At 45.9% G+C, this 19,133-nt stretch overlaps 2 protein-coding genes across 4 annotated transcripts in view; one reads left to right on the top strand and one right to left on the bottom strand.

Annotated features, from left to right (window-relative positions):
• KDM3A (lysine demethylase 3A) overlaps window positions 1–5,634 on the top strand; it is a 29,306-nt gene extending 23,672 nt beyond the window's left edge. For both annotated transcript variants that reach the window (XM_050338719.1, XM_050338720.1), the window contains exons 19-25: window positions 356–446; window positions 1,019–1,149; window positions 1,941–2,060; window positions 2,148–2,287; window positions 4,027–4,203; window positions 4,304–4,438; window positions 4,883–5,634. In XM_050338719.1, coding sequence (XP_050194676.1) covers window positions 356–446; window positions 1,019–1,149; window positions 1,941–2,060; window positions 2,148–2,287; window positions 4,027–4,203; window positions 4,304–4,438; window positions 4,883–4,963 — 875 coding nt within the window. In that variant the 3' untranslated portion in view covers window positions 4,964–5,634. The remainder of the gene's footprint in view (window positions 1–355; window positions 447–1,018; window positions 1,150–1,940; window positions 2,061–2,147; window positions 2,288–4,026; window positions 4,204–4,303; window positions 4,439–4,882) is intronic.
• Window positions 5,635–7,477: 1,843 nt separating this feature from the next.
• Window positions 7,478–19,133, bottom strand: part of LOC126652130 (charged multivesicular body protein 3) — a 30,813-nt gene continuing 19,157 nt past the window's right edge. The window contains exons 1-6 of one of the 2 annotated variants that reach the window (XM_050338729.1): window positions 18,728–18,854; window positions 16,165–16,225; window positions 11,974–12,153; window positions 9,814–9,935; window positions 8,917–9,031; window positions 7,478–8,015 (exon numbers count right to left, since the gene is read on the bottom strand). In XM_050338729.1, coding sequence (XP_050194686.1) covers window positions 7,882–8,015; window positions 8,917–9,031; window positions 9,814–9,935; window positions 11,974–12,153; window positions 16,165–16,225; window positions 18,728–18,772 — 657 coding nt within the window. In that variant the 5' untranslated portion in view covers window positions 18,773–18,854 and the 3' untranslated portion in view covers window positions 7,478–7,881. Of the gene's footprint in view, window positions 8,016–8,916; window positions 9,032–9,813; window positions 9,936–11,973; window positions 12,154–16,164; window positions 16,226–18,727; window positions 18,855–19,133 lie in introns of those variants that run through there. The other variant, XM_050338732.1, reaches the window with a different exon arrangement.

Raw genomic sequence — 19,133 nt, 5'->3', positions numbered from 1 at the left:
AAATATTCAGCAGCAATAATGTTGCCCTAGCACAGATTTGTGACCCTTAAGCAGCATAAAAGATGTTCCAGGCTTTCTCTTCACCTTGCACAGTGTCTGAAATGTGTTCTCACCATTTATGCTTGTGGGATTTCACACTGGATAGTCCTCCAGTGAGAGCCAAGAAGGCAAGTTCATGTGACACCAGAGTTTGGTATCAGTGTTGTGACAGACTTGTACGTCTTTGGTTCTGCATTAATAGTTGTGTGAAGAACATGATTTTAAACTAAGACAGGGGTTTTCTTTGTCTTGATTCTTTGGATTTCGAGTAGTACAAGTATTAAAAACTAAAGACTTGTTAATTATGTCAAATTAGGTCGCCTGAGAACAGAAGAGGGGGAGCCAATGGTGTTGAAGCTCAAAGACTGGCCTCCAGGAGAGGACTTCAGAGATATGATGCCTTCTCGGTATGGATTCCCAAAGGAACTGCTCACTGGGTGGTACAGCCCCAAAAGAATGGAATGTAGGAACACTGTCACATTTTGAAACCTGCTTCAGCTTGAGCAGCAGTTGGCCACATGTGGACCATGTTGTTTCTCAGAGATGCCTGACAGAAATGGGAATCCTAAACGAGTTTCATCATAAAAATTTATGTAGTTTGTTGTATTTACTGCCAAGTAAAGTAAGCACCTAAAATTGTGAAGGAGAGGTTAAGTTTTGGAAGCTTCCTAAAAGCCTGGATCATTTGGAAGTCCAGAGTTCAGCTGAAGCTCATTTTTTTCCCCAAACATTTGTAGGTCTTCTGACTTAGTCCATTTAGTATTAGTTGAGATGATTACATAAGGAAATAGCATTAATCCAGAGAAGTTCAAGTTGTTTATTTGCTATATTCCTATGCCTTGCTTTTTTTGTTCCTTTTCATGGTGTCCAGTAAAACCCCTTGGGGGAAGGGGTACACTCTCTTGACTGGAGAGAGCTTCTGTTACAGTCTTTTTTTTTTAATCAGTTCCTAATGTTCTATTTTGCTGTATTACTTCAGGTTTGATGATTTGATGAAGAATATTCCCTTGCCAGAATACACCAGGAGAGGTGGGAAGCTCAACCTTGCCTCTCGACTTCCCAACTACTTTGTGCGACCGGATTTGGGTCCCAAGATGTACAATGCTTATGGTAAGGGGTCTTTCACTCTAAAGGTCATGTTGGCCACACATTCAGATTGAAGTTTACTGTAAATTGTGTGAATCCTTGCTGTTGTAGGCAATTTGATTCATCCCATGGATCCGAAAACCTAACTTTGGCTCACCTGTAGGTATTAGTGATATCCAGGACGTGATGTGGTTTATTAAAAGTCTTTTTGTCCAGGTGATTTCAAGCCCAAGTACTAGTTATTCCCAGTCTTCCAATCAACTTGCTCCACAGCCTCTCTTTCCTGTAGCTGGCCACATGTATTTGTTGTTTCACTGCTTCTGGCTGTATCACTCCTGTTACTCTCCATTTTGAGCTGTATCATTTACTTTTTAATCTCTTCAGCCGTTCTTTCCATGGCTGGTTCATCTGCTGTCACTCAAAAGACATTTGAAAGTACTCATCATGGCCAGTAAAGAGACTGGGGCTGGTAAATACTGTAACAGCTGCCTTTTAGAGTGAAAAAGAGACTTGTTTTTGAGAATGCTTTATTCTAAACTGCTATAGAAACCCTTTTCTAGCAGGACTTAAATATGACTTCTATAAACATACAGGCTAGATATAGATCCAGATCAGTGGTGTCAGCCTGTCAGCAGATCACTTGGGAAGACACAAGGTGGGGCAAGGTCCTGGACAGAAAGTGTATTGCTGTTCTGGAAGCATTTGTTGGTAGAAGTGAAAGCTCTCTGGTCTCTTCAGAGAGTGCTGCTCAGAGTGGTGTCATGTTTATCACTGTCTTACTAATGAATCTTCTTTGTTTTTTCCCCCACTCCCAGGCTTGATAACACCAGAGGACAGAAAATACGGCACAACAAACCTGCACTTGGATGTGTCCGATGCCGCCAATGTCATGGTTTACGTGGGGATCCCCAAAGGCCAGGCTGATCAGGAAGAAGGTGAAGTCTTAGCTGTATTCTGGGGGGATATTTCTGTGGTTGGAGGGAAGGTCCTTTAGTGTAACTGCTCATGTTGACTCTCAACAGAAGTGCTCAAAACCATACAAGATGGTGACTCTGATGAACTGACAATTAAGCGTTTTACTGAAAGCCGAGAGAAGCCCGGAGCTCTGTGGCACATTTACGCTGCTAAAGACACAGAGAAGATCCGGGAATTCCTTAAAAAGGTAAGTTCTTACATCTTAGAGACTGATCTGTGTAGCCCTGCAAGTATTTATATCCTTGGGCTTTCCCCTTCCCTATCCCAGCAGCTCTGGAAACAAACACGCTCAAGTTGTATCCAGGACAAAACCTGTTGTGTGACATGAGCACTGTAGGATTTGAGGAGGGTGAGGAGTTGAAGCTTAAAGTTACCTTGTGTGTGGATATACTCCTGTCCACACTTCTTACATTATGGTGAATGATGTTCTGTAATGATGAAAAAGAACAGTTTTCTTTAGAACAAAACCATAGTTAAATTTCAGAGCAGACCCTCCTTAACAACCTGAGAGATGTTCTTGAGAAATGTCAGAGCAATATATGGTGCATGAAGTTTTTCCTTGTTCTGTCCTTCTTCCTACCTTTTTTTTTTTCCCATACCTTTATGAGGTTTGGGTTAAGGGGAAAATAATGTATTTTGGGTGATGTTTTCTTGGGAGTTAAGGGTTTAATAGAGATGTGCTACTACATCCAGAAGGGCTTGTTCCAGTGTTTAAATTCACCGTAACAGTCCAGAGATTTCTCTGTGGTCTTAATTTTGAAATGTCCTTGGTGCTCTAAAGTGGAAAGGGATAATATCTTGATGTTTAAAAGGATAAATGGGGATGATCTGAACAACTGGTTGGCCTGGTCAACCTGACTGCTGTCTTGGTGGAAGCTTGGAGAGGCTGCAGCAGATCTGTTTAGTATTAACAAAGAACAGATGTTAGAGTTGATAAAACAGGATAGTCAGTTTGATAAGCAGTTGAAGTTTTGACATCTGTCTCACACCTCAGTCCCTTGTAGCTCACTTGCTGGCAGGTGTGGGGCTCTCAGCATCTTGTCCTGGAGTAGAACCAAGCTGGTTATCTCCTCCCAAGGGAGTTTTTTGGCTCCAGTCCTGGGTGTAAATGAACTGCTGCAGCAGGTTGGATTTATACAGGAACTTCATGCAGAAACTCTCTCCCCAAAGCCCTAAAATGACTGTCTTTAGGTGCTGCTTGTGCCTCCCAGCCTTGTATCTCCTGAAAATCTGGTTTGTATCTGTGGGTCACTGAGCACACTGACTGATTGTGGCTTCAGGGCAGATACCTGCTGAATTCCACACCTGGGAGTTTCTTCCAGTTACAGGCTATAGAATCAGAATGGTTTGGGTTAGAAGCTTCAAGATCATCCAGTTCCACCCCCTGCCACAGGCAGGGACACCTTCCATACTGGACTAGGTTGCTCTGACCCCCATCCAACGTGGCTTTGAACACTTCCAGGGGTAGGGCAGCCACAGCTCTGGGAAACTTGGCCCAGTGTGTCACCACTAATTTTTTCCTAATACTTAATCTAAACTATGCTCCTTCAGTGTTAAAGCCCTCCCCCCTTGTCCTGTCGTTCCATGCCCTTGGAAACAGTCCCTCTCCAGCATCAGTAGTGTCAGAACATCGAGTGGTTCCCACTGTGAACACATCAGTTGCTTGACCCTTCTGTTCCTTTATAATGTCAGTTGGGATTACTTGTATTTCCTGTATCCACATTTCCAACGTGTCTGTGAAGCCAGAGGGACTTGAGAAATGTAGAGACCTGGACAAACAAAGAATCCACACTTGCATTGTGCAACTCTGCTACCTGAACACAGGGTGCAAGTCCCTCTGGCACACGTGTGTGTGGAATACCACAGATACAGGACTGTCCAGTCGGACTGGTGTGGTGAAATGCCTGTTGTCCTGTCACTCTCCAGGTTGCGGAAGAACAAGGCCAAGAAAACCCCGTGGATCACGATCCCATCCATGACCAGAGCTGGTACCTGGACCGACCGCTGAGGAAACGCCTTCACCAGGAGTACGGAGTTCAAGGCTGGGCTATTGTACAGTTTCTAGGAGATGTAGTTTTCATCCCAGCAGGAGCTCCACACCAGGCAAGGAGCAGGGACATTTATGGCCCGACTGCTTGGGCAGCCCTTTGAGCACGTGGCTAATGCTTGTTTGTTCTCTCTAATGCTCGTTTGTTCTCTCTAGGTTCATAATTTGTACAGTTGTATTAAAGTTGCAGAAGACTTTGTATCCCCAGAGCATGTCAAACACTGCTTCTGGCTCACTCAGGAATTTAGGTATCTGTCGCATACGCATACGAACCATGAAGATAAACTGCAGGTAACTTCCCAGTGCTCAGCAGAGCCCTGTCCCTCTTGACCCTTGGAAAAGAACTCCACCAAAACCCAACAGACAGCCCCCACCAAACCCAGAAGGGCTCTGGCCACACAAACCAAGTTGCTCTTGTGTTCAGATCAGCTTTAATACACTGGATCTTGGAGAGGAGTTTCTATAGTTTAACTGTTGGCTTTTTTTAGTAGTTTTGAGGAAGCCACCTGAAGCTTCTCCTGAGATTCTGTTGAATCACTTCCTTCTGCCACACCTTCTTCCCCTCAGCTGAGCTTGCAATGCTCTGCTCAGGCTACAGGGCTCACTTGATGTCCTGTTTTCACAGGCTGGTGATTTCCATGAAGGCTGGGTCTGAACTGAGTGTGGGGAGGGAAGTGGGAAAGCTGGGAAGCAACCTGTGCTGTTATAACCAAACTCCTGTTCCTTTCCTGCCAGGTGAAGAATGTCATTTACCACGCTGTTAAAGATGCAGTTGGGATACTGAGAGCTAACGAATCCAGCCTTAGCAGACCGTGACGTAGAGCGCCTTAACCACACACACACTATGAAACAGAAGCGTTGGCAGCTGTTTTACCTACTCAGTCAGGACCTCTGTGGACTTTGAGATTATATGAATGTTACCTCATCTTCCTTTCAGCAGTACCAGAGGGTTGTGGTACTATGTTCTGTGTATTCTTCCAATGTTTACAAACCTGATATGTATATGTAGTAATATGTATGGACTGTGGCATACTGTGAATGCTCAGTTGCAATAGAACTTTATACGGAGTTGCTCTCCAAACTGTACAAAATACCTCCTATAGAACTGTCGGGAACTATTCCAAATTACTTGTTTGAAAAATATTACTCAAGGCATTGTAAAGCTTCAGTTTTTAAAATTTATTTTGGGGTGGGAGGAAGTAACGGAATCACCGAATTCAATAACCAATTTACATAAAGAGTAAGAATGCAGTTCTGGAATTTCACATTAACATAGAACTAGCATTTAAAAGTAGCTTTAAGCTATTGTATAGTAACATAGAGATGGGGGTTAACCATCTTTAGGTAAATGTATTTAAATTTCTAAATGTTAAAAGAAACTTTTGATCAAATGTCTACTGTTCGAAACTGCTCTTTAATTTGAACTGATGTTTGATTCTCTGGTTTTTAACACTGAATGGTCTACATAAAAATTCTTCTATTTCAGATATTGTTCCTTGCCTGCCTTTTTCAGTTGACTCTTTAAAATGTAATTAACTTGATGCAGTGCTTTGAAATGCAAAAGAAAATGGTGTATCGTAAACTGTTCACACTGTTTTCTAAAGTATTTGAAGGCTCAGGGTACTGAATTTAGTGACAGATCTGTTTATAGCTGCTTTTGGTTAACCCAGGCATGTCTTAGGTGACTGACTGCTGCTTCTCAGCTGCTGCCAGCACTGTGTGGTCTGTGTCGAGTGAGTTTCAGTCTGAAATGGCACACACAGAACTCCAGAATTACTTGGACAAAGACTGAAACCATCACAAAACTTAAAACAGGCACAGGGGACTAAGAGTGGAAAAGTGCATTTCTCATCTAAAGAGACAACCCTGAGATGAAACAAACCTTTCTGTTCTTCAGTTCCTTCCTGGCACTGAAATATGCAGGATGGCTGTTGGGAAGAGCCAGGCAGGAGAGGAAACCTCCTCCAAGATAGCCAAAAGTCACTTTTCTGAGTTTTGTGCAACAAACTGATGAGCTCTGTCGTACTTCACCTGCTGATTATGATCAGCACTAACTGATCTGAGTCTGTCTCAGATGACAGGATTCTTTTTCAGAGAAACTTCCTCTGCTCTGTCCCTCTGAAAGGAGGACAGGCTCCTCCACTGCCACACAGGGAGTAGGAATCTCTTAAAGGGGTTAACTGAAGTGGACTCAAAGGAGGTTTGTCTGCAGCAACACCTCACTGTGCTCAGTGAAGCTTCCCTCCACGTCCACATGCTGAGGCCTCTGACAGTAAATACCTTGTTCTAGTCCCTTCAGCTGGCTTGATTTGGCATTTCATGCTTGAGCTAGTTCAGTATCCTTAAAGGCAACACTTCAGCTGGACCTTCTCTCTCAGTACCAAGTTGAAGTAAATGAAATAAAGCAGGCTCATGGCTTTCCTTAGAGCCAGCTGGAGCTTTGTGGGCAACTGCAGGACAGGTACCTCCCAGAGAGTGAGTCCCATCAGGCCCTGTGTGTGCACACAGGTGTGAAAAGGCTCATTGCTGAAGCTGGATTTTGAGCTGTTGTTCAGTCTGGTTTTATTGTAGCTGTTACCCACCCCACTCTTCAACTGCTTTTGTTTCTGATATGTCCTTTCCGGATTTTTAAGATCAGAGGAAGCAAACTGTCCCACTTGCCTGTTCTTGTTGCATTTGGGGTGGAGATGGAACACTTGAGCTGCACAGCCCTGAAGCACTGGGAGATGTTTTGCCACCCCCTGGCACAAAGGTGCTTTTTATGGCTGCAACTGTGAGCAGTTGGACACCATGTGAGAATCTGTGCCTTGTTTATTTCTCCACCCTTGCTGTTGGGATACAGTTATTTATAGACTCAGGTTTTTTTTCATAAGTCTTCTGTAAAATTAGAAACTCTGCCCTCTGCCTGGGAGGTGCCTGGAGCAGTGACAAATTCAGGTGAGAGGCAGGGTTGGCTTTGCAAACTGCCTTTTGTGAGCTGCAACATCCATTTTGCCTAAAGCTTTCCCTTGGGAAGACACACCTCTTCTCTGACTCCAGAATGTGTCATTTAAGCAGCAGAGAGGGCTGGCCATGACCACAGGGGCTGGAGAAACGTTCCTAGCACTGCCAGCTGCCCTGCCCTCACCGTGACACTGCCTTGGCTCAGACATGCTCTGAGTCTGATCATGCTGCTCTGACTGAAAGCTTCTCTTTTCCCATGCAGTAAAAGCCCTAAATGTGTTTAAAGGAAACAAAAAAAGTGTTACAAAACCAGAAGGGAGGTGTAGGAAGTAGGTATTGTTTGTTAAAAGAGGCTGAAGTGATGCAAACTAAACTGATGCATTGCAGTGACCGTTAAAAGCAGCTTTAATAAAATGTGTAGTGGTTCAGGAGAACAAAGATCTTACACCACTGAAGGTTTCTGGTAGCAGATTAAGCCTCTTAGGAAGTGATGCTGCTTGAAGCTGAGAATATATTTCAGGACTTTGTATCTAAAAATATGCAACATTACACCACCAGTGCCATGTCACCACAGCCCCTCCCGGGAACACGGGCTGAACAGAAAATGGGAAGCAAATCTCACAGCCTGCACTCCCCAAGAAGTATATTACAGTAGTTTCTTGGAGAAGACAATCCCCAGAAAGAAAAAAAAAATAATATATATATATTACATAAAGTATTCTCACATAAGTTTTGCATTTTGAAGGTAGGACAGAATCAGGCAAAGCCAACTGTACACATCCCTCCTGTCCCTAACTCCGGAGTGTGGCCAGCCGGGACTGCATCGCCTCGATGTCTTCCTCCTCATCCACGGCAGCGGCTGCTCCCATGGGCTCGGGCTCTGGAAGAGCATCTGTGACTTTACTGGGTGCTTTACCCAAGGCCCCTGCAACAACAAACAGGCTTGTCAGTTTGCTACACCTTCATTTAATAATTAGCAGTTTTCAGGGGCAGCAGCAGCAGCACTGACCTGCCGGGCCCTCGGAGCCGCTGTGCTCCCTTGGCTGCTGGGAGGACACTCCCGGCTCCCCCCACAGCCCCACTGCTTGCCTGGGAGCTCCCACTGCCTGCCCGGCTGGAGGGGAGCTGCTCCAGCCAGGAAACGGGGTGGGAAAACCAAAGCAGGACGTCAGAAACAAGAGAGGGCAGCGTGCCAGGCCCTGGGCACGCCGTGCCAGCGGGGTGAGAAATGGGGAGCTGCGTCTTCAGCGAGGTACAGCTGAACACAGCCCTGTGCTTGTCACAGGAAATTTGGGTAAGCAGCATTCTAAAGCATTATCTGAGTCAAATAACTCAACCAGCAGATCATTACTTCATGAGCTGGAAGGCAGAAGAAGGTGTGGTTTGGGGAGTTTTTTTGTGTGTTTGGTTGTTTTTTCTCCCCCAACAACCTGAGACACAGCATTTTACTGCCAGGACTCACCCCACAGCCTACAGCTCAAGGCAGTGCAGCTGAGTTTATTTCCTGGCTTCATTAATAACAGTATCTAGTCAATCATATGAGTTTCACCTCCTTAAGAAGATTCACTGCACAAACCAACACTGATCTGTTAGGGCCTCAATTACAGAACAGCCCAGACAGCAGCTGATGGATATTAGTTCTGGTTTACTGAGCCCCACCGGCCACCTCAGCCAGTATTCCCTGAGAAACCAGTTTGTCAGAGCTCTCTGCCCATTACCAAAGGCAGAGATGAGAGAGCAGAATAGATGAAGATTTAAATTGCTGTGTCTTACTGAACAGACAGACAGACTGGGGACTCTGCTCTCAGCAACACCCACAAACTCACCAGCTGTAATTTCAAAAAGGATTTTGTCGATTTCCATCTCAGCTTCCTCTTCCATCTCCTCCTGATCTTCCAGGCCTTCAAAGGTGTCCTCCAGCATTTCCTCTATAATTCCAGCCTAGCAGAAAACAACAAGGCAGTCTGTGATGCCCTTGGAAACATCAGAGTGAGAGGACACACTTCCTACTTTGGAGATCAAGTTACACCTATCCAGGCATTTCATAACCCCCCGATTGCTGCTCCAGCTTTCAGGATCAGGGCTGTCCTGTTGCAGGAGGGTGGCCAACACACCTCAGTGTAAGCACCTATCTCTACAGCTGCTGCACGGGAAAAGCAGGAATAAAATGAGGATTAAATACATGTGTTCTCACTTTGAAACCCTCAAGCTGTTACTCGTTGTTGTTGCACATCTAAACACCACCAACCAGCTTGCTGCAAGCCTGTGAAATACGACTGCAAACCTCAGTCATGCAGCATGAGCTGTCTAACACACTGTGAAAGTGCTCTTTGACACAGCTTGCCCTTTTTCTGTCTGCATTTGAGAACACTCCTTTGCAGGGCCTGCAGCCTAAATACGGTCAAACTGCTGGAGCACAATGGTGAAATTACTCAGAAATAAACTGAATTGAACTAAACAGTCCAGAGTGGTAAGAGGAGAAAAAGCAAAACAACTTTTTTGGTCATTGAAAATGTAACAGTCATGTCAGACACTTGGTATCCTTTCAAATGGGAGCACTTTCATCACATGGAGGCACTGATGTGTAGATGTTTTAAACCCACTATCAGACTGGTCAGAGAAACACAGAATGCCCTGAGCTCACGCAAGCCCTCTGTCAAAGGGGCCACCCAAAAGGGACCACCTCTTGTTCCCCTTAGCCTGATTTATGTGCTAGATCTTACCTTCATCATCTCTTTGGACAACTCCCTCATTGTTGCTTGGATTTCAGGGATTTTCACTAGATTTTGCATAGCTTTCATGACTTCTGTGCTCTTCTGCAACGAACCTGCTACTCTGAGGACAGCTGCGAAGGACAGGCACAGAAAAAAAGCTTAAGCAATCCATGCACTGCTGAAAGCAGAGAAATTACATCCTCTCTGCATGGAAATTTGTTTACACTTAGGCAATTTAATTAAAAAAAGAAACAGGCATCCCACTTCTCCATTTTTCAGTATCTTCCTGGAAAAGCCCAGCTTGTACCCACACTGGAAAAGCCACATTTACAGCAAATCTACTGCTCCTGTACAATTGTCTGCAGCAACCCACATCACCTGCAGAGAGATTTCAACCCAGCAGTTCATAAAACAGAGAACCCCAAGCTGCTCCTGCCCAGGCCCCTCAGCAGCCAGAGGCCTTGCTGAGGGTTCCACCAGTGCAGCTGCGGTCCAGCCCCACAGGTGACTGCTGGAACCTCCTGCCCAGCACTGGGTACAGGAAACTAACTCTGGCAGAAGTTCTACTGCAATAGCTCCACAGCAGGGAGTAAGCTAGAAAATTAATACTGAAGCAGTTCAAACTGAATTTAACAATACTCTTTCCAGAGGCTATCCTCATAATGTAATTTGTAAGATCTCATATGTGTCGATACACCAAGATCAAAAAGCAATAATTAAGGGAACTTTGAGCTTTTTGAATTCTGCCATCTAACTTTGCAGCTTCCTAGACACGGAGAACTTACCTGTTTGTATATAAAATGGTCACTCCTTAACGAAGCAAAATGAAGGTACAGCATATATTATTTTTCATTTTAATAATGTCTTTAAGAGCCTTACACTTGTAACGTTAACGAACTAACAGAAACTTTGCCTTGATTGGTTGTTTCCCAAGTTAACACAACCCCCAGACTGAATTCTAGATTCCTTCTTATTTCCTCTCTAAGTGCATCAGAACATTCCCAGGAAGATGAAGATGCTGGCAGTTGTTACAAGGAGGAGGCTGCTTTGACTTTTTTTTTTTTAAGGGACACCTCAAAGCTGCAAGGATGGTCCTGCTTCCCCTTCCTGAGTGAAATACATGGGGAGCCACATTTGACCTATTGTAAGATTACACTGAAGGTTCATACAAAAACTTCTGATTTATCACTCATCCAGTGTTAAAATCTACTTTGATAATGCTGGGGTGGGGGAATACTTGACATTTCAATTGTATGTTAAGCTCCACCAAGTCTTTCTTTAAAGCTTTCTGCTCTGCTCGTTACAGGATGGGATGTTTTCAGCTGTGGAAAACAGTGCAAGAAGTCTATTACAACAGATTTCTGATGTGGGTAAGGAATGAGGGAAATAAAACAGTTCTGGAGGAGCACAGAGGACCAAGGAGGGTTTACAGAGAACAGGTATTAAGGCAAGGGGGAAATGGATTCATCCACACCAAGGAAATCAAAACACTGTTCACCCATCTCCACTTAGGTGTTAAGTGTCCCCAGACTCTTGCTAGAGAAACAATCATCTACAAGATGAAGGGAATTCTGTGGAAGGAAATCAACCTCCTGTTACAGATCCTGTCAAAATCAGTGACACAGGCTCCACAAGGACAAAGGTATACTAGGAATGCATTCACACTGTTTCTGAATGCACACTGAAAACATGCCCCGAGTTATTGTAAGGGAGTTACACATTCTGACATCACTGCAACCCTCAGGCTCTGAGGGGAGGTGGGAGATGATCTGCTGAGCAGCTATTCAGAGGAAACAGGGAGCCAGCAAGGATCGAGGGAACCACGAGGGGCAGGAACCCCAGGAAACTAGAACTGGGAGCTCCCTGACTACTTCAGAGCTCGGAGTGGGACACCTACCCAGGCAGGGGAGTGGGGAAACAGCCTCCAGAACATCCTGCAAACTGACAGGGGTTATTGCCTACAGGAATACAGGACTCATTATGGGATAGAAAGGAAAAGAGCACGCTTGGACTCAGGATAAACTTATGGATATTTTAAGGGGATTACAGGAACATGACAAAACTTTAGGGGAACTACCTGTGCCTGCATTTGACCTCAGCTCTGAAGAGGGAAACCTCACCCCTAACACTGTGACAGTCACTGTGCTTGGGCTTGGGATTTGTTCTTACCCAGCTGGTTCTTCATCCCCATGAGAACTGAGTTCATGTGGGCTTTGGATGCGTAGAGTTTGCTCACGGCCTTCCGGGAGCGGATCAGCTCCTTCGCCAAGATCACGCACACGTCCTTCTGACCCTTTTTGGCAGCATCCTTTACTGACCTCTTCACCTTCTCCTCTTCCCTCTGGATATCTGGAGCACAGAAAAACACAGCAAATGGTGACAAATTGCCAAGGATTTTTAGGAGAGATCAGTCATTTGTTGGGGGGTGTGTTCAATGCAAAGAATTGTTTCTGCTTGATTTCAGGTTCTCTCTGTTACTCCACGACCTTGTTCTAGGTTGATTTGGGTGTTAGTTGATGAATTCAACTAAATATTAATAAGAAAATTCTCATTAGTGAACATCCAGCTCTGTAATTTCCTAAAGGACTGTCTGGGAATATCACTGCATGACACTGAGCTGACTAAGAGAAATTCCTAAGAAGCAGAAAAGGTCCAGTAAGAACAAAGCACTCTGAGATGACTACTCGACTTACAACTTCAAAATAACTTCCTGCTGACTATTAAACTGCTCTGATATTAATACATAAAAATAAACACACACACACACATGTAATATATACATGCACAGTTTAAGACTACTGCACTGATTTGCTGCTTACAAGATTTCCTCTTCCCTCTGTCCATCACCAGATAAACCCACTTCCTGCACCAGGAAGGAGCAAAGATGTCACAGGGAGTTCAAACTATCAGTCTCAGCAGACAGACAGGCATTCCACTAGCAAAAATGTCAGACCACATTCAAATCTTACACCCACATGCCCACCTTCCAGTGAATTTGAGGGCTGTTGTAGGCAAAATTGTTGACACTTTTCTAAATCCCTGAATTATGTTTTTTGGAAAAAAAACAACCACATTCAGTAAGATTGTAGGAGGCTGATCTCTAGAAAGTTTTACATAAACACTGCCTTTTAAAAAAAATAAGGCATAACCACTTGTATAGTGAATTTATGAGGGTGTATCCACAAATTTAAGAGTTACTTAGAACCACAGATTTGCTAATTACTGCCAAAAAACGCCTTCATCCTTGCAGGCAGACTTAATTATTCTCCTGTCAGACCCAACTTATTGAGCCTCAACTGGACTCTCAGTGAGTACACCTGTACTTAAGGAGTCAAGGTCCTGAGTTTCTACTGCTCATACTTTAAACCCACATGCATTGGGTGTTCCTATAAACCAGCACACTCATACCACAGGCTGGCCAGGGCTGAAGCTATGGATAATTTATCAGGAAAAAACTAGTCTGGCTGGAGAATCATTAGATTTGACTTAAAACAGCCTGTTTCAAACCATCTTTGTTCAACAGCTTTTTTTTTAAAGAGCGTGCTGGAGCAGGAATCCTGAACTAAGCATGAGCACCAAAGGGGTGGGGTTGAACTATCAGACCCTAAATAGGCTTCCTTAAATACCATCACTTTCTCTAGCACATCTGATGTGACTGTTCACAGTTCTGCCCTGTCAGGTAACACTGGCTGAGAACAGCAGGAGCCAGGAACCCCAAAAAAGCCCAGAGTAAATAAAGAATTGAGACAGTAAGGGTTAGGCTCACCTTCCTGCAAAGAGCTGATGGAAATGACCACAAGAAACAATTATTTCTAGAAAAGGCTCTGCTCAAATTTAGTTTTGAGTCTTCTTGGTTTATGCCTGACAAGTTACACGTTGGCAAGAATCAGAAGTTGCCCTTTTATAAAAACAGAGGCATCAAAAATCAACACACACTTTTTGGCACAGGCTGACCTGGAGACTTGGATGCAGCTTTTGACGTTGGAGTTAATGAACCCTGTACTCAAGACCAGTCATTCCCTCAATATCAATGGGGCCTTTATCCTGAGGGACTGGCAGAAAGTTGTAGGATCATAATTAGAAAAACATACCCTTGCTTCTTCCCCACTGTTACCTGCAGAAATGTCACAAGCTTGAGGACATTTGTACGTCAGACACAGGACTGAGCTGAGTCCCAGCACATCAGAGCACGTAGGAAAGAGCTGAAGGGGCCCAGCAAGAAACAGGAAGCACCAGAAGAACCCCAGCAGCGCTGAGGAATTACAACATTCACTCTGTCAGGCTGCAAACAACCACAAGTATTGGGTTGCTACATCCAGACCTGAGTGCTTTCACTGGCATGACCAACAGCTGAATATGAGATTAGAGGCACAAGTAGGAAAGAACAATCAGCTCCATCTTTGAAGGTCAATGCCAGCCACACCCCTCAAGTGAGCCAAAGTCACACCCCAGTCCCTCTGTGATACAGAGGGACAAAGCAACTCAAAGCACCTTCCAGACGGACTTGCAAGCCCAGCACAGCACCAAGTTCCTGCATTACTCCAACTGCATCAACTCAAAAATTTCCATTCTGAAGTAACAAGGACACCTTTCATTTCTCCAAACCTTCTAAGCCCTCCAGAGCAGCCTACACACAGGAGTCCAACAACAGATGGTTTCAAGCAGCGTGTTGCTATTTCAGTAACTGCGCTGGCTGGGCGAGCCAAGTGCTCCAGTGATCCAAGCCCACTCAGTTCATCCCAGGTGGATCCAGTTTTGCCATATCCAAGTACATCTTGCACAGCCTCCCCCAAGGAAACTAAGACAGGCCTCAGCTGAGCATCCTTAGTCAAAGACTGCAGGGATTTCCTGTGTAAGGCTCAGCTGAAAGGGCAAAGCTCAGCAGAATCCAACTACAGCAGGTGGTTTTTGAGGAAACCTCCAGTGGCACACGGCTGTGATCCTTCAGGAGCAGCCTGCTGGCCTGGGAAGTGTCCAGCAGAACCACATACTTCCACAGCTGACACCTGGTGAGATGTGAAATCCTGGCACAAAGATGTTCTGTACTTTAATGGGAATTATCAGAATAGCAGGTGGTTGGTGACTGGTGCTGAACTGTATTTCTTTTGAGTGTGAGACTCTGAAACACAGACATGTTTAAAGCTGCTACAATAACCAGATTTACATCCACACCAAAATATCAGATTACCCCATAACTCAATACCTACATGGGCCATTACAAGTATTATGGCATGGATAAAGTCAAGAGAAAACAAAATTTCAAGAAACATCAATGGTGAACACGTGGGTAGTTTGCTCCTTTGAAAGATGCGACTTCTAAAACCTATTTTGCTAATAAGATCAGCCACACTGCAGTTCTCCTGTGCCTGGTGCAGCCACAAAAAAAAAGTGCCCTGGAGAATGCAAAACAATCCATAAGCATAATGAACATCCCTGTACATCACTTTTCCTGGAAAAGCCTTAAACTCTGTTCCTCATTTTACAGACGAGGACAGACTTTGTACTGCACAAGCAGCTCTCTCCAAACAACTCACACAAATCCACAAGTGAAGTGAGGGAAGACACAAACCCTGCCAGGCTGGGGATGAACTGGGAAGGGAGAACGTACTCCTTGAGGAGCCCCTCAAATCAGGCCTCTGCCTGGTAACCAGATGCTGACACAAAATATCCTTTACCAGCACATCCTATGGACAGAGCCCAAAGGCAGGGTAGAAGACAAAAAGAGGAAAACAAAACCTAGCCCCAAACCCATTTTCAGGTGCAGGGAAGGCAGGCAGAAGGCAGAACAAATTTTGAACAAACAGCAGTGCAATAATAAGCAACTCCTCTGCTTTTCAGGACACCTTCAGCAGTGCAATGCTCATAATTTAATAGCAAAACCCTCACCCACTGAGAAAATACTCTTTTTTCCCCTCCCTCACTTCTGTTTGGAATTTTCCCAAGCTGCCAGCAAGCTACTTTTGTTTGGCATGTGCACTTCACAGCAGCACATACCAGTGGAACTTTCTACATGAGGAATTACACACCACACTGATACCACTCATTAAGTCAAGGTGGGTGAAATTCTGGACAATGAGTCTGATTCACATTATCCAAAGGGATTTAACAGCATTGTGTCTTTAAGGGGAGCATACAATTTGAGGTTCTTTTGAAAATTTTACCTGGAGAACCTCACAGTGACACCACTGTGTAACACAGACCAAGCCTGGTCCCAGGAACACGTTCATCTTTATTCCAGATGTGAGAGAGTACCCCAGGTTATTAAATTTCATAGCCTGCCCCAATTAAAGCAAGAAAAAAACCAAAACCTTGGAGGCACACAAGGAGAAGAAAACCACAAAATGAGACACAAGTACAAACCTCTGATCTGTCTGTCAATCACTCTCATTTCTTTCCTTATCTTCAAGGACCATTCATTGACCTTAAAAAGAGAAAGAGAGGTTACTTGAAATTCCAGCTTTAAAACTATGCTTTTATGCTTTCATGTAACCTAAACATTCAGTATCAAAAGCAGCACTTCAAAATGCCCAAGCTTTAAGTGATTTCATTATTCAAATAAAAAAAAAACCCAGAAACACTGCAGAGATACCACCAGTTACTGCACTGCTCTGAACGTTCAGACAAGGAGCTAAGGAGGCCTTTTAGAGATCCCTTCCAAACGAAACTCTTCTATGATTCTGTGAGGTGATTCGTGAATCAGACACTCCCTGCCTGGCTCACTTCCCACATCACAGCCGTGCCACTGTGCAGAGGGAACTTGCCACGGGGGATTTCAGCATAAGGTAGAGACTTTGGCACAGGATGACAGCACCAGGGGTGCTACAAGCTATTTCAGTCAGGAGGATCCACAGGAGGTCTCCAAGCCAGCCCTCTCCTCAAAGCAGGATCAAGTTCAGAGTTCAGAAAGGTTGTTTGGGGCCTCATCCACTGAGTTTTGATGCTGTTTGAGAGCAGAGACTTCACAGCTACTCTGGGCACTTGTTCCTGAATCTCACCTTGATGTTTATGTGATTGTGATTTTTTTTTCAACTCAAATGAAAAGCTTTGACTACCTGAATAAGCTGTACGAAAGAACTGTTAAAACAAGTTCTCTTCAGTGCATGAGCCCAGCAGAGCAACAGATTTAGACTTTTACCAGTCTCAGAAATGCTCTTGGTCACGATGAACAAGAACCACCATCTGAGGTGCCCAAGCACAAAATCTGCTGAAAAAAACTCAACAAACCCAAAGCCCTGCAGAGCTCTGTGAATACACAGAAGTGCAAAAGTTTCAAAGGGTTTCAGAAAGCTTCTGCACCTTTAGTTAAATCCTGTTTTTACAGGGAAAAAACCCCAACCCTTACAGGACCAACTGCAGCCTCCCTCTTGTTCTCCAGAACAGAGGAGAAAATGTCCTGTTGGGTCATTCCTCACCCCGACAGGAAGCTAAGAGGCTCCTTCTTTTGAGGATGGGCTACATGACAGAGCAAAAAAGCAAGGGCGAGAGACCGAGGTAAACCAGAGATTTGCTCTACAACTTTTATTCCAGAACAAACCAACATAAGTTAGGCCTTTCTGTACAAGCACAATCAGCAAAGTGCCACATGAACCACAGCAGGACTCACAGCCTCTGCCTCTGGGATGCACAACCCAGCACAGAGACACCACTGAACCCCGACTGGCTGTGTGTTGTCACCAGTCCCTGCTGACTCTGACAGCATTGGACAGCTCATCCCTAGCCCTGCCCAGCAATCAGCTGCTTGGCACCACTGTCCTAAAGGCAGAGCTGGGAGCTCCTGCCTTCCCTGGTGTTCCCAACACTCATCTCCTGTTTTCTGCGTGAGGGGAGGAGGAAATCCCATTGTCTCTCCCCCAGGACACTCCGTGCTTCCAGTTACATCAGACACAGCGATCTGTTGAGCTGTCAAAAAGCCACTGCTGCCCATCTCACCCAGGACAAGGGGCAGCTGTTCCAGTGCTCCCCCACCCTCAGTGTATGGAAGTTCTTCCTCATGTTGAGGTGGAACTTCTTGTGCACCGTCCTCCAGGAGCTCCAAGGTGACCCACAGACACAAAAAAGCAGGGAGACCAGGGGAGATCTGTGACACTGCAGCTTTTCTGAGCCCTCAACTCATGTGCCTGCCATCCTTCTCCCTTGCTGCTTTTCCACCACCTCTAATGTGTTTGATCTTTCCCTCACCAAGCACCAGACATTTTTTATTAACACTTTTTTTTTTTAATTAATACATTAGTAGTGGTTTATGAAAGGCAACAACGAAACCCATGAGTGCCCTGAGTGTTTCATCTCGCTGTGACATCAGAAAGCTGCTGGCAGAAGCCAGGCTCACTCAGTCTGTCTGCAGACTCGCCTGGCCCCTCCAAGTCCCAATACTGCAGCTGTTCCTAATCGTGTCTGCAAGAGGAGCTGGGATTATAGAACCACGGAACGTGAAGGAGTTGGAAGGGACCTTAAAGACCATCCAGTTCCAACTCCCTGTGATGGGCAGGGACACTTTCCACCAGATCAGGCTGCTCAAGGCCTTGTCCAACCCGGCTTTGAACACTTCCAGGGATGGGGCAGCCACAGCTTCCCTGCGTAACCCGTTCCAGGGCCTCGCCACCCTCACAGGGAAGAATTTCTTCCTAATATCGAAACTAAGTTCCCCCTCTTTCAATTTGTACCCGTTCCTCCTTGTCCTGTCACTACAGCTCCCGAAGAACAGTCCCTCTGCGGCTCCCCTGGAGCCCCCTCAGACACTGGACGGTGCTGTGCGGTCTCTCCCGCTGCCTCCCCGGGCGTACCCAGGCCCAGGCCGGGCCCGGCCCCTCCTCACCCCTGCCCACCGCCGCGGCAACGCCACACACCCACGCCTCCACCCGGAGCCGCACCTCCCGGCAACCTCCCGTCCCCCTCGGGTGCCCCCGGGGCGGGCGCGGCCCCTCACCAGCTCCTTGGGCGGCTTCTCGGGGGTCTTCCCGAACAGCCCCATGGCGGCCGCCCCGCCCGGCGCTTCCGGGTTCCCCTCACGGGCGGGGCCCCACACTGCGCCTGCGCCGCCGCCGCGGGCCCCGCCCACCGCCGCGCGCCGCCCCGCCCACCGCCGCGCGCCCTCAGCCCAATCACGGGGCGGCGCCCTCGGCGGGGGGGGCGGGAACGGCCTGAGGGAGCTGGAGGGGCCGCTCGGCTGCTCACAAACTATGAGGGCGTTTGTAACCTATTCACAGAATCAGTTCGGTTGGAAAAGACTTCCGAGTTCACCTATGAGTCCAACCTGTGATCCAGCACCACCACGTCCAGTCTTTCCTTTATACACTGCCGGGGACGGTGACTCCACCACCTCCCCCGGGGCA

This window comes from Myiozetetes cayanensis, unplaced genomic scaffold (assembly GCF_022539395.1).
Source record: "Myiozetetes cayanensis isolate MyiCay16 unplaced genomic scaffold, myiCay2020 scf7, whole genome shotgun sequence".
Taxonomy (NCBI): Eukaryota; Metazoa; Chordata; class Aves; order Passeriformes; family Tyrannidae; genus Myiozetetes; species Myiozetetes cayanensis.
This window is presented reverse-complemented; position numbering and strand designations above follow the sequence as displayed.